Genomic DNA, 15,125 nt, shown 5'->3' on the forward strand with positions numbered 1-15,125 from the left:
TCTGAACTACTAACTGATTACTGCCATATAGAATTGTACGTAATCACATTTATCATTCTAACTTTTAGTTTTAGTTTTTTAGAAGTTATACAGATATCACCATATACTATCATTCACCATGCATACAGAAGCTTGGAATGTAAGTGTTGAATAACATAGTTATAAATGATCAATAACCTATAAATAAAACAATGTGCAGTGTGGGAATACTGTAGCATGGCAGTAACTTAGATAAAAGTCCCATAATGCATATTGTTAATTGTAATACAATATGAAAGTATATGATTAATAGTCGATTCTGAACTTAACTCTCTGTGACATCATTCAAATCTGCAAATAAAATTTATTTTCTATTCAAACATTTTTTTCCTGTGGCTTATAAATCCACATTCACCTGAACATTTCACCCCTGCCCGTCCCTACCCCCAAGTGGCATCCCTGTATGCCTCATTTTACAGGAAGTAGAGGGTAGAAAGCTTCCAAGTGATTTCTTTACATCCTCCATGAAGGTTTTTATTCGAGTCTGGTCGTCAACGGGATCTGAGAAGCACAATCGAGCAAATCAAGACTAATTTCACTTTCACAGTTTTGTGCAGGAGTTTTGCTGAGGCCAAAAATCCTTTGAATACTGATGCAGAACCAAGATCAGCGTTTGGATATGATGTTGAAGGTCGGGGTGATTTCTCAACATTTCCCTGAATATGATATAACATATTAGACCCTTTCTGCTAGAATAATCATAATATTCTGTTTATTTTTTTATTCTTTGTTAAATCTTGTTAGTGTGCTTAGTGTGAATTGTATGATACCACATTGACTGTGGGAAACTGAAGGAGACACATGAAATTGAATGTTATGTTTTCTTCGTGAGGTGAAGCTCTGTCTCCATGCCTTAGATGGTGAAACTTTGTCTTTCTATTAATGTATAGCAGCCTACGGTTTGAGGCTCACTGATCCTTTCCAGGACACTGAGGTTTGTCCTGGAAAGGAGAGAAATGAAGGTTAGCCGCAGTAAGACAGAGTACATGTGTGTGAATGAGAAGGACCCAAGTGGAAGAGTGAGGTTACAGGGAGAAGAGATCAAGAAGGTGGAGGATTTTAAGTACTTAGGGTCAACAGTCCAGAGCAATGGAGAGTGTGGAAAAGAGGAGAAGAAGCGTGTACAGGCAGGATGGAACGGGTGGAGGAAAGTGTCAGGTGTGATGTGTGATAGAAGAGTTTCAGCTAAAATGAAAGGGAAAGGTGTACAAAACTGTGGTGAGACCAGGGATGTTGTTTGACCTAGAAACAGTGTCAATGAGGAAAAGACAGGAGACAGAGCTGGAGGTAGCAGAGATGAAGATGCTGAGGTTCTCTCTGGGAGTGACCAGGAAGGATAGGATCAGGAATGAGTACATCAGAGGGACAGCACATGTAAGAGGTTTTAGAGATAAAGTCAGAGAGGCCAGACTGAGATGGTTTGGACATGTCCAGAGGAGAGATAGTGGTATATTGGTAGAAGGATGCTGAGTTTTGAACTGCCAGGCAGGAGGCCTAGAGGAAGACTAAGAGGAGGTTTATGGATGTAGTGAAAGAGGACATGAAGGTAGTTGGTGTGAGAGGAGAGGATGCAGAAGACAGGGTTAGATGGAGGCAACTGATTCACTGTGGAGACCCCTGAAGCAAAAAAGCCCAAAGGAAAAGAAGAAGCCTATTGTCTTACTGATTTCTCTATAAATATGACTCTCTGTTCCTCTAGCTCTTTAAAGTTATTGTTTTGCACACCCTCCACCATCACCACCAAGTCTTCCCAAATTTCATCAATTTCAGATGCGATAGGGTCATCAGCCACCACTACCAGTGTCTGTAATCAAACTGGGGAGATATATCTTGCAGCTGCTCAAGACAGATGGCCTTCAATTTGAAATCTAAGCACCAAAGACCTTCTGATAGATCACATATCCTCTATTGTAACAAACACAAACATGTTCTCAACCACTGACTGATGTCTCTATCATTTATGATTTATATCAATGAGGGTAAAGAGTCTGGTGCAGATCCAGATTATAATCCAAATCTGCTCAATCAAAAATGTGTTTGTAGGCGTTGATTTGTCATACGATATAAATAGAAATCTAACCTGTGATGTATCATTAGTGGTGACAGACAGCATCTTCCCCCAGGATTAATACCTTTGCATTAGAGAATTAAACAAAATCTATTTCAAGAAATTTGGTGGAAGAATTTTAGAATGACTCGCGACAATTTACATCTTTTACACCTAAACTATCTGACAGATTTTTTTTGAAAACCTGGTTAAATGCATGTCACATTAAACAGATTTGTGAATCCCACAACAGATTATGGTAAAACTGGATAGAAGGGTGGCACACATGCCTCAGGAGAAATCGTCAAAGAGATCTGGTCAACCATGGACCCATGAATTCCTTTCCTTGCGATGTGATTTTTTTTTGGTTTTTTTTTGCCAGTACTCCTTGACATATTTTCATGTGGGAAAGAAGAGGTGTTGGGGGTGGAAGAGTGGGGCATGTGCCAAAAAATGAAGAGGTGGATCCATCTTTTTTTGTTTCGTTGACTTCCACATTGTACTGAGGGCAGCCACTTTGATGGCAGGGTGTTTGGATTTGAGAAGAAGTTTCATTTTTATAATAGAGACTGTCTGACCCTGGCAGAGGTACAATCCTGTGCTGTTATTGTTACTGTTAATGTTACCACATGAATGTTGAATTGAAAGAATTCATTTCCAGAGTGATATTTTCAGGCTTTATTTAATCCAGTTAGTCTCAATAGACCATGACACCATCTTAAACCTTTCCAACCAAAATGATAAAGAAACGAGACAAACCCCACAACAAACAAACCCAAGACGGAGAGAGAGCTTTTCTGCAAAATTTGGCATATCTATATTGCATTATTACAGTTTTACAAACGAATGTACAGCAAATACATCAAAAGTAGACTCTTATTGTGAGACACTGAGGAGCCAGCTTGCGTTTGTTTTTTTCTTCTTTTTCTCATGTCGTGCCATCACTTCCCTTTACGAGGAATACTCATACTCCTCTGCACTGCGGCGGCCGAAGTCCATCCATCCCAAGTAGTCCCTGTCTGCTATCCTGTGGTTGGGATTCAGTCCGTCACTCTTACTGTTCGTGGTGGAATTTCTACGCACAGAACCTGGGAGGAGGAAGGAGGGAGGAGGATGAGGAGGAGTGGAGGGGACAGAGAGAGAGAGAGAGAGTGTGTGTGTGTGTGGGGGGAGCAGTGCTGGAGGGAGGTGAATTAACTCACTGAGACAACTAGTGTGTTTGTGGAAGCAAGATGCAAGCAAATGTGCTGCAATAACTCGATGATTGTGACATAAATCTGATTGTTTCATCCTGTGAGACGACGAAGTGGAGCTTAGTGCTTCAAAATAAGTTTAAAATTATCTGTGTTTATGTGGAAATATCTTCTGAATCGTGGTAACTTTTGGGTGCGATCTGGTACAAATTGATTTGCAAGCCTATTCTTAATGAACTAAGTGCATTTTCTGTGATAAATGCTTTTAACTTTGTCTTCTTTAACAACTTTTTTAGTCAGATTTCATTCCCTAAGATGGCATTTTAGCATTTAGTTGAGTTCATTACTACAAACTATTTTCACAATGTGGTGTTTATACCTTCTGGAGAGAAAAAAATGCAAATGCCGGCTGTATTTCATGATTGTTTGGATTGTTTGGATGTTTACTTTATTTATTTTTTTTGGGGGGGGATACTTCTGATACTCATGCACACATCCTCACTTACAACAACAAAATAAAGGGCGTTCAGCGGCAGCTACTGGACTTTATAATGACAACAGACCATTATATTCTCTTACGAAGCGTGTCTGTTATCGACAAGTAGATGTGTGTCCATTCCCTCTGAACCTTCACCAGTTATTATTCCCTATAACGTGACTCCCATCAACCCCCCGCCACCCCCCACCCCCAGCCCACCCCCATCTTGTATGTGATTCTGTGTGAACATGTTTTTTTATTCCGAGAGGAGGAATACTTGGTAATCAATCACATGCTCAGGAGATGCAGTTTTCACTCCACCCACATCCTCCTACACAATACACACACACACACACACAACACACACACACACACACACACACACACACACACACACACACACACACACACACACACACACACACACACACACACACACAGTCTTTCAGCTCCCTGGTGTGCTGGCTACAGAAGGCTTGACGACGACACCTCCCACACTGAAACATGCAAGTGAACAGCGAGCACACAAAGACACCCACCACCACAACACAAGATTCATTAGAGGGCACACATTCTTTGCATATTATGTATTATCTTCAATCTGCCCTTTGACATTTTATAGATTTTATTGTCTGATTAAAAAGTTTCTTACTCTGTTTTATATCTTTCTTTTCTTATATCTTGTATTGAAGCTTATCTGACAGCAAAAGTTAAAAGTCACTGCTAAATTATATTAAAGTAATAAAATGTCTTCTGTATGTTTGTATTTAGAGGTTTCTGTCTGTAACATATCATGTAACTTTCTAAGTAATTATGTCTAATTTGCCTATTTTTTCACTGCAAGTATTTCTCTTCATAACATACTTTTCCATTCCAGATCGTCTTACTGTTAAATCTGTGGGAACTGTTCTGCAGAAGGCTGCTGCAGATATGCACAAAGTCAGGCTGTGGAAGTTCAGAGGGGTTAAAGGTGAGTAGAAGCGCCTGTGTGTCGCGCTCTGTTGTAGAGCCCAGACATTCTCGTCCTGCCTCACGGCCAGAGAGATCAGAGTGCTGAGCATGGAGAACTATGACAAGGTTGATGGGTTATTATCTTGGTATCGAAGAGAGATAAAATAAAGCTACTGGGAGTCGTACAAGTAGAGCAAAAGTGAAATAAGATGGAATGATAATGATGGCCGGAAGGCTGCGCACACTAATACTCTCTTGGAAACCACAAAAGCTTTTCAGAGCCACTAATTCATTTTACAAAGCTGAATCCAGTAATTAGCAAACACAAAGGGGAGGAGAAAGCCAGGGAAAAGCACTTGTCTCTGAAAAATATGTGACAAATATTGTAATTACCAAATGCATGTCTTTATACACACTCACTGAGCCCTTAAGCTTTTGCATTTATAGCAAGGATGATTAAAAAAAAACAAAATTGATCACGTGGAGATGTAGAAACATCCTGACACACACCTTTCCTGGTGGAGATGAGTCTCGCCAGAAGTTCGCTGAGGTTGGCTCGCGAGTCTGAATCCTCCTCAGCCAGAGGAAGAGCTTTTAGTTTGGGGGCAGAACGGCGATGTTGGAGGTGGTACTCTCCCAAGTTGTGGGTGTCAGCTTCAGGGAGAGCTACGCAACACAAACACACAACAGCAGGTGTTGGATGTAAAAGTGTACTCAAAATTAATCTCACTGCTTCTTGGGGACTGTGGGGAGAGATGCGTACCGGTACCTTCAGATGGAGCTGAGAAGGAGCGCTGGCCCTCCTCAATGAAATGGGAGGAGAAAGGGAGCCCCAAACAGCTAGTGCACAGGACTACCAGCACGACACACACGCACAGTCCTGCAGTCATCTAAAACACAGACAGAGGAGGAAGAAACGCAAGGAAAGTTAAATGGGATGAATGTTAGATTCAATCCAGTTTGCATTGAGAGCAGGCAGACTCCGACTGTCAGCATCCACACTAAGAAACTACAAGTGAGACCATCTGCCAGACAACTGCTTTCATGGTTGATGATCCATCTGACGGCGCCAAAGGAATTAGAAGAGCATATCCACACGGTCACTCATGTGGCACGCTGCAGATATATCAACAGTCTGAGCACAACTTTAGCTGGATTGTTTTTGAAAAAAAAAAAAAAAATTCAAATCTGTCATCAGGAAACATCTCTTGAGACAAATCCGTGAAAAAGTATTGGAAACGAAAAAGAGATGCATGAATTTCAAAGCCTTAACTACATATCAATTTTCATGTTTTTCTTTCACCTGTGAAAAATTTTATGTGTCTTTGAGCCCTCAGAAACTAAATACAAATGTAAAAAAATTTAAAAAACATGAATGGAAAGTATTGTTCAAAATTAGTAATAATTTCAAAATAAAAGAAGGTAAACGTGTAAATAAAACATTAAATATTTTAACATGTCTTGAAATATTTTATAAAAGGTATTTTTCGTTGTCTTCTAGACGCTTGGCTTTTATGCTCAGAATATCTTTCTGAATATAAAAATGTTCAAATCAGACCCATTAAATATTATTTAGTAAATGTGCATTCCTTACCTTGAGGAACGAGGTTCAGCGTGTTAGATGAGTGTGGCAGAGTGAGCAGTGCACTTCTCTGTTGAGTGAGAAGGATGCCCCTTTTATAGTCCGTGCTCAGAGCCCTATGTGTGTGTGTGTGTGTGTGTGTGTGTGTGTGTGTGTGTGTGTGTGTGTGTGTGTGTGTATGTGTGTGTGTGTGTGTATGTGCATGTTGCCTCATTGTGTTCCTCAGTATGTACTTGAGTCGAATATTACTAAATTTGCTTCAACAGCAGACGTCATTTTTATTGTCTGTTTAGACGCCATAAAATCTAATATCAGCCTTATTGACGTGCAATCATGAATAATGTGTGTGCTTTAGTGTGCTGTGTTTGCAGTAGCCTAAAGCTAATGTTGAAATATTAAAAGTAGTTAATTCTGCTGTAAATAAGTGCATTTATATGGGCATGGGGGCACTAAGAAGTAATTTATTTAGTGTGTAACAAAATCTGGATTCAAATTTTAAATACTAAATATTTACACCACATGAATATCAATACATTTTTTTCTGTTGGGGGGGGGGGGGTTGGTCTGGGGTCCCCCTGCTGTGTATACTGGTAGGTCAACATATTTACACATTAGCATTCAGAGGCTGTTCACACATTCCAAGTAAGCAGGTTTATTAATTTAACTTTGTTACTGAGCTCAAAAAGAGACATTTCATTCTATATCATCTCTTCCCTTTTTCTCCCTTAAGCACCCAGGATTAACCCCGTTCATTGATCATGCAGATGGAGCAAATCAGTCATCCTGAATCAATAGCTATTGATCAGCTGTTTGCGAGTCGTTTTTATTAATGAGGCAGACAGCCTGCTGATGCATGACAGGATTACGATCTCCACTCCAGGAGCACTGAAGCTGTTCGCAGCTGCTGAAACAATGTGGATGAGAAAATGTAGCATCAGTGAGGCTGTTAACTCAGGTGAACATCCACTGGGGAATCACTCCCAAGGAACAAACATCATTTTACTGCTGTGTTCTAATTAGGATGATATAAAAGAGTGGCACAATGGGAATGGAGAGGTTATTGAATATACACACTGGTCCCGGTTTCAATAGAAGAAGAAGCAGAACTTTATTAATCCCTTTTACGGGGAAATTACTATTTTCACTCTCTTTTATACATGATTTTTGCGTTACATGCAGGATATATACAGTGTATTTGTGCGGGCCCCTGAAACACACAAGGGGCCTGTGTGCATGCAGTTGGTATCACAACACATCACAAAATATGGGGAGGCAGAGAGTGAAGGGCAGCCACTTCAGGTAGCGCCCCAACTGAGCAACTTATAACGGGACGGCGCCTTGCTCAAGGGCGCCTCAGCAGTGGCCGGGAGGTGAGCTGACACCTCCCACAGTCAGCTCACACTCCGATGTTGAAAGTCTGGCGGAGAGCGGGAATTGAACCGCCGATGTCTGGGTGGAAGACGTCTGCTCTACCGCTGAGCCACTGCTGCTAAATATTTCAATATTTAACAGTGAATTTATACCACGACAAGTTTTTTTTTTTTTGTGCTTTTAATCCACAATGTAGAAAAAACACAAGCGTCAAGTGTATCATAGAAACAATTAACTGTTTAAACAAAGATGATGATATTTAGTCGATAAAGTCAGGTAGCTATACTACACCTGACAGATTAGACAAGTTTGTAGAGGTTACCATTCTAAAAACTATGTTAGGAATTGTGTTATTTGTCATCCATTCACAGTGTATTTATTAGACTAGACCACATTGGCTAAAATTATAGCTGTCATCAAACTAGTAAATTGTAGTAGCATTAACCACCATTCAGTCATTTCACTAAGATGAAAGAAACAAGCAGAAAAGCAACAGAATATAAATTTTTAATGACATATGTAGGGTATGACCTTCTGATTTATGATTTTTGGATTATTTCAGCACCGCTCCCATGTTGAAGTCGCATAGTAGACTATAAAGGGGAAGTTCCTAGCAATTCACAGACGCAGCAAACATTCAAAGAAAAATAGCTAACATTAAATAACAGTTTATTGTCATCTTATTGACGGAAAGGTATATAATCCATTTTTGAGACAAGCTTGTGAATTGAAAGCATGCTGTTCCTCTCTCCTGTTACAAGTCTGTTTAGCTGAATTTAATAACAACCATATCCAGAAAATACTGCTCTTAAACTGAATAAACAAGTTTGTATTGAATTTAATTAACAAACTGCTCAACACAAACAACAAACAAGACAGTGTGCATCACTGTTGTAGGTTGTGTCAAATGTACACATACACACTGTGACGGTAATTGCGAGATGTGATAATCTTGTGTTATAGTAAAGCAGACAAATCAATCACCCTCATATCCCACTCTAACCTCACTGGTACGACCACAGCTAACAGATGTCATTACCTCGCCAGATTGTGAGCCTTGTTTTATCTGTGTTCATGGTAATACAATTTGGATGATAAAATCCTCAGAATCGAATCCAAACCTCTGCCTGCCAGTTGTGAAGCTGCCTGCAGAAGTTTGTGCCACAACTTTCCGCTGCCACTTAATAACGGTGGGATCGTCTCAATCAAATCAACTCGCTCTGACATTTTCACTCTAACATTCATGACTTTGCCGCAGTCTGCCTGTTTTTTCTCGCTCCCTGGAGGGAAGACGTTTTTTCTCAAGGCGCCATTGCAAAGCATGAGTGTAGGCGGTGAGGCCATGGGTGTTCAAATTAGAATTAATTAACCATGTGGTGTGGGGTGCATGCTTAAATTGTTTGTGTCTTGAGTTTCTGTTACATTAGCTGTTTTTTTTCTGTGTACATGTCTGAGATATGGATTCAGTCTACTGAACATGATTAGTCTCTTTGCTTGCCCACAAATGGGCAAGCAAAAGTTAGCTTGTTGACTGTCTACTAGAAAGCTTGCAGTTTTCACCCGGACTGATAGCTGGATTTGAAACACGCGTTACACCTCTAATTAGTGACTGTGAAGAGGTGTCTGTGAAAAGACGTCGGCAATTATAAGGAGATGGTGAAAGACCCCTTGCCGAGGGCATATGCTGCAGCTTTGGTATGCAGCTGGTAAACATGCTAAATAATGCATAGATCTATTAATGTATCTGTCTTAGTGGCATTCTCTCATACTCACACATTCAAACATACACTCAGACCGGTCTCAATGGACCGTTTGACCCACAAAGTAGATTCTAGATCTTCATCGCATATATTAGTTACTCAAAGGTTTCACGTTTATAAATCTGCTATACATTAGATGTTGTAATTCTTGTGCAAAGAGAGATACTGGGTTTGTTGCTATAAATGATTCAGATTCGAGCTCAGCAGGAATCTTGTGTCGTCAAGAACGTTATATGCTGTAGTCCCATCTGTTTGTATAGAAATATCAAATGCACGCTCAGAAAATATTGATGGCCCATGTCTGGTAGATTTTTAAAAAAGAAAAAATAAGAATGATGGAATCTTCTCAAACTTAAATGCATTAAATATGCCCTTTATATTTTCTTATAAAGTGCATAGGTTATTTCAGACAATGATATACTACAGAGTGTAAAAGACATATTCTTGCATGCAAAGCAGTGATTTTAAATGACATAATGTCTCATCTTTTCACCAGGACCAGCTACTCTAAGGAGACCTTTTTATGCAAAAATTTTGCATCCTCCTGCTTCAAGCAAACAAAAGCTCTGTGCTAGTGTGTGCCAGTATATTTGGTTCCGGACTACCACACTGCCAACAAGTGGAACGGACACAGAAGTGGTCCAACAGCACTTGAGTCCAAATAAATTCAGTTTCAAGTGTGATTTAAGAGACCCCTGGAGTCTCTAATACATTCAGAAGGTAGGAGCCCGGATACCTATTTACGTACAAATGCATGCAGAGGCACATACCTTAAAGGAAAGATGGATCAACGTATACCCAAGAATACAAGAATACATTCATTACAAAATTGCTGCATGGCTTGGCATAATAAATAGTGATTACACAGTATGCTTATGCAAATTTACCGGCACCTGATCTTTAAACTTTAATTTACCATGCCTGTAAACAAGCTCACTTTTTAATTTCCTTCATCAAAGGTATAGTTGATTTTTTATCTGTAGAGAAAAGAGAAAGTTATTCCAGGACAGAATTTCTGAAATTCTTCACTAGACACATTTCCTCGTGAAACTTTTTTCATTTTCTTTGGCACGCTGCAGGCGACTCCTCCGTCTCGTATGGATGAAACTCCCCAGAGATTAAGCACCAGTATGGACAGGACAGGAAGACCTATTACACTATGTGCTTCCCATCAATTGATGTGACATATGGGTTGATGAGACCAAACTCACCTCACTGAAGCAATGGTCCTATTTTGATGGAGACAGTCACACATATTATCACTCGCAAATTGCTAAAATGTTCATGTTCTGGAGGTTTCCATCATGCTGCTCCTCCGATCACTTGTACGGGTGCACAAAGTAGACCATACAAATAGAGCCGCTTTTATTGCAAACTTCATTCTGTTCTTATTTGTGTCTGTTTGCAGAAAGAAATTAAACTGACCTATGAAATAACACTGAGGTTCTTTTAATGATGGCAAAGATGCAAGAATGAGAAACACAAGAGTGGAAAGAAGACAGGAAAAAATGGGATTCTGAGGTCGAGTGGGTGGTTTTGGAAACTAATATGATTGGAAGACAGGAAGGGCTGTCAAAGAAAAGAGGAGAGGACTAGATGGAGGGGAAATGAGGGAGTGAATAGGCCCTGCGTTAATGCAGCGTGTCAGCCACTTTACTGTTAAACTGTTACAATCCAGTAGCCTCAATATTGATTTGCTTTAAAAACACCGATTTCGAGATTCAGGACCCAGAATCCCGGACATCTCGTAGTATCCGCTGACATTTTTCCATTTCATCTCTTCTCTTATTCAGTCTGTGCAATTTGTAGTTGATCTTCTATACTAAAACCAACGTCTACATTATTAGTTAAATGGCTGAGAGCTCCATTAGTGGACACAGCTAATACACTTTTATCTAATTTTCCTGTAAAAACCACTGCTGAACACAGTCAGCCTGAGAAATTACTCTTAATGTCGCCGACAAACACAGTTTGTATGTCTACAAGTTGAAAGTAAGTCATTTTTATGTTTTCATGGCATCTCTTTGTTACAGTCGTTGGAGGGATATGGTATAGTCCAGTATACAATCCATTAGATTTAAGTGGTGATCTGGATCATCATTTGAATTAAAAAAAAAAAAAAAATTAGTTTTGCAAGATTGAAATACTTTCAAGATTTTTGTTTCTAAATTCAGGAATAAGGAACAAAAAAAATCTCCATAACATGTGGCACAAATTATAGTTTGATCCAGATCTTATAATAATAATATATCTATAATTAACCATAACAATGACGACAACAACAGCAATAATAATAATATTAATAAAAATAAAATAATGATGACAATAATAATAATAATAATAATAATAATAATAATAATAATAATAATAATGATAATAATAATAATAATAATAATAATAATAATAATAATAATAATAATAATAATAATAATAATAATAATAATAATAATAATAATAATAGCAATAATATTAAAGAGGAGGAAAGATCTACAGTATTTGAAAATGCCTGGTCTGAGGGTCGGCATTATCAGGATCCATTAATGTCATTTCTGTTACTGTTCGCACTAAAGCGGACTGACAGGACTGATGAGAAGTCCGGTCCCATCACTCGTTGTCATCTTGTGTCCATATTGCTACTGACAATCTAAATGTCTTGTAAATGTTAATATAAAAGAATTTGTCCAGTCACGTCACATGATGTCAAACAGGGACAAATTGAAGAAATCGATTTCTATTGTTGTCATTATTAATAGCAACAAACAAAACTCTTGTTAGTTGCTCTTGTGTAAAACATGACACCAGTCCTGATATCTAGTGATACTAGTTTAAATAAGTTAATACCAGATGCTTTTTCAAACGGGCTGTGACTGCTTTCACTCCACAGGGTACAGGGGATGGAGCTGCTGCACCAGTTGACCAATCTCATCACAAGTTGGACCAAAGAATGTGCAGTGATTGCTATGAGCAATATCAGTATCATCATCCCCCCACTATGATTAACGGGACGAGCGGGACATAGGACTGTGATCCATCATTGTCTGTCCATTGTGTTTCTGGAGCACAACCCAAAAACTGCTCAATATTTCTTCACATCTTGATAGAGATATCACCCATCTACTGGAGTGATTGAAGGTTTTCTCAGTTAACAAGACCTGCAATCAACAGGGAACACAAGAATAGCTTATTTTTTGTAAGCTATGTCCTTTGATGAACTCGTGTCAAGGGATACCAAGAATGCTTGTCTGGTGATGTGTTGATTTAGTCACTACCGTAAAAGTACTGTCTATAAAATCTTTATTAAGATCCCACAGATATTCTTCCCATCCACTTATGATCTCCTGGCCTACACTCATCAATACAAGTGGGAATCCTTCTCTGTAGTTTTGTACCACAAACCACCATGAGGAGTAGCTCTCAGTGAAGATTTCTAATCAATATTTCTATGACAGGCAGTTAGAAAAGATGCCAGCTGATGGGAGCTGAAGTTATGGCTCCAGTTTCCAATACATCCCAATTATGGAGAGACAAGGAGCATGTACCGGCAACTTATTCCCTATGCAGCTAAAGTGTCACCATAATTCATTTTCTTCTTAGCTGCTTTGTTAAAGCCCAATCAGTCTGCAAGTATGTTATTATTGTGGACATTTGTGTTGGCCTAGAATATACACTTGAGTGTATGTGTCAGCAGGCCACATTAAGCCTGTGTGAATATTTTGCATCCAATTAAGTTGATGAGGGCTCATTAAATCATGGTGCATTTCTAAACTTTGTGCAATTAAAAAGATTTTGATGAAGAGATACCAGGAGACACGAAGGAATGAAATCGCTGCAAAAAGAAGAAAACGGTGCAATCACTTAATATTGTTTGTGATTAGAGTGATGAAATAAAGTGAAACTTCATTGTAAGTAGAAACAACAGGAGATGTGGGCAAATGATTTGTGCTATTATGCAATTTTTAAAAAAAAATAGCGTTCTGAAAGGCTTGATGACAGTTTGCACACGTTAACATTCGTATGAGTGTGTTTTATGTCCAAACATAGGCTGGAAATAGGTATGAGAGACTGGCAATCATTACTCTCCTCCGGTGTTGGCTTTAATAAAGTCATCTGTGCCTACTTGGTTTCAGTGTTGAATAATAAATGATTGTGTGATATCATGGAATGTAAGAATGGATATAGGTCCCAACTGTGAGCAAACACTATCATTACACAGGAAAACATATCTGTCACAACTTTATTGCCTCCTTTGCTCAGAAACTACCAGCTTCAGTGATGAAACCATGTTTTCTCTTTTATTCAAAAACATTAACTCTATTCAGCAAATGCTAATGAATCGGAATCACCATGGCTGCAATCAGATGAAACATGTTTTATGTCTTCCACTAATCTGGCCATTGCAAACCGATTATATGCTTTTGATACCCTGAAATTCTCTATTGGTCCATAACATCTGGCAGAACTACATGTATAGTAGAGGGTTCAACCTATGACACATAGCAAACTTGAAACTGTGAAGTGTTGCAAATACTTTGAGCTCTGGTTAGATCACCTTTTTAACCATGTACTGAGCAAACTGTAGGTCTGTTGTTTTTGCATAGAAAAAAACAATTCCTTTTTTTTTTTTTGCTAACTGATATCCTACAATTTACAATCATCTTGATTATGGTCATACAAACTACATGTTTCTCCCTCCATCTTAAAATCTATTCTTTGTGTATCACAGTGTGTTATAGTTCATCACCGGCAATATAATCCTCATTTACCATTGCTCCCTATATGCATGTTGTTTAGTTATAAGTATCAATCATCTTCAAACCACAATGTCTAGTCAGATGTTCGAGCAATTTTCACATGACCTGCCGACCTTGATAGAAATAGGTTAAAAATCCTACACTGCACTTAAATTCCAAGTAAGTGTTTTTCTGAATTGTGATGTTTGAGTGTCCCAGGCCTTAAAAAGAGAGAGAAAACTGTCATTCTAGACTTAAATTTTATGTAACTGAATATTATGAATGCAAAATAATTTTGTACAGAGATAATAACCTGCGGACCTGAAGACATGACATGTTTTTATTCAGTGTCTGACGCCCATGCTAATGGAGAAAATAAACTCCTTGTGCAACACTGCTCCTCTCTTCTCTCTTTATAGCACTCTCTTGGCTTGTCATCCATTTTTAAACACTTGTTGGACTCTGATGACACCAAGGGATTTAATGATTTTACAAAACACACACAAACACACACTCACCTCTTGTCTCAGCCTCCCACAGGGTATATAATTCATTAGGTGTTTGGCAGCCATTGGTTTCTGTGAGAGTTTAGCACTGTGACACAAATTTGGCAATTACCAGAGAAAACATGTCCAAGTGGACCTCAGGGGCTGTCCAGAGGGGGGGGGGGCAGAGAGAGAGAGAGAGAGAGAGAGAGAGAGAGAGAGAGAGGTGAAGAAGATTTCAGGTATCAGTGATGTCTTTGACTACAGTTGACAAACTCAAGGTGATTGAAAACCATCCATTTGTGTATCTGTGGCACTGAGTGAGTGTCAAGTCTAAAGATCTGGGTTGTGATGGGAGCTGGGACACGTCATCCTGTGTAATGTCATCCTGGCTGCATGAGGAAGAGAGTCTCCTTACCTCTGATAGATAATGTCATCCTCTGTGTTTCCCTCAAGGAAAAGTCTTTCTGCCTTAGGGTCACTGTCACA

The 15,125-nt window shown here is 39.0% G+C and overlaps 1 protein-coding gene across 1 annotated transcript; it reads right to left on the reverse strand.

Annotated features, from left to right (window-relative positions):
- Positions 1-2,369: 2,369 nt before the first annotated feature.
- Positions 2,370-6,349, reverse strand: LOC137607542 (cholecystokinin-like). The gene is made up of 4 exons (XM_068333386.1): positions 6,303-6,349; positions 5,478-5,598; positions 5,219-5,374; positions 2,370-3,174 (listed from the first exon to the last, which is right to left on the reverse strand). The coding sequence occupies exons 2-4, from the start codon at positions 5,596-5,598 to the stop codon at positions 3,038-3,040; spliced, it is 414 nt and encodes a 137-aa protein (XP_068189487.1). The 5' UTR covers positions 6,303-6,349; the 3' UTR covers positions 2,370-3,037.
- Positions 6,350-15,125: the final 8,776 nt, after the last annotated feature.

The sequence above is a fragment of the Antennarius striatus genome, chromosome 14 (assembly GCF_040054535.1).
Source record: "Antennarius striatus isolate MH-2024 chromosome 14, ASM4005453v1, whole genome shotgun sequence".
Taxonomy (NCBI): domain Eukaryota; kingdom Metazoa; phylum Chordata; class Actinopteri; order Lophiiformes; family Antennariidae; genus Antennarius; species Antennarius striatus.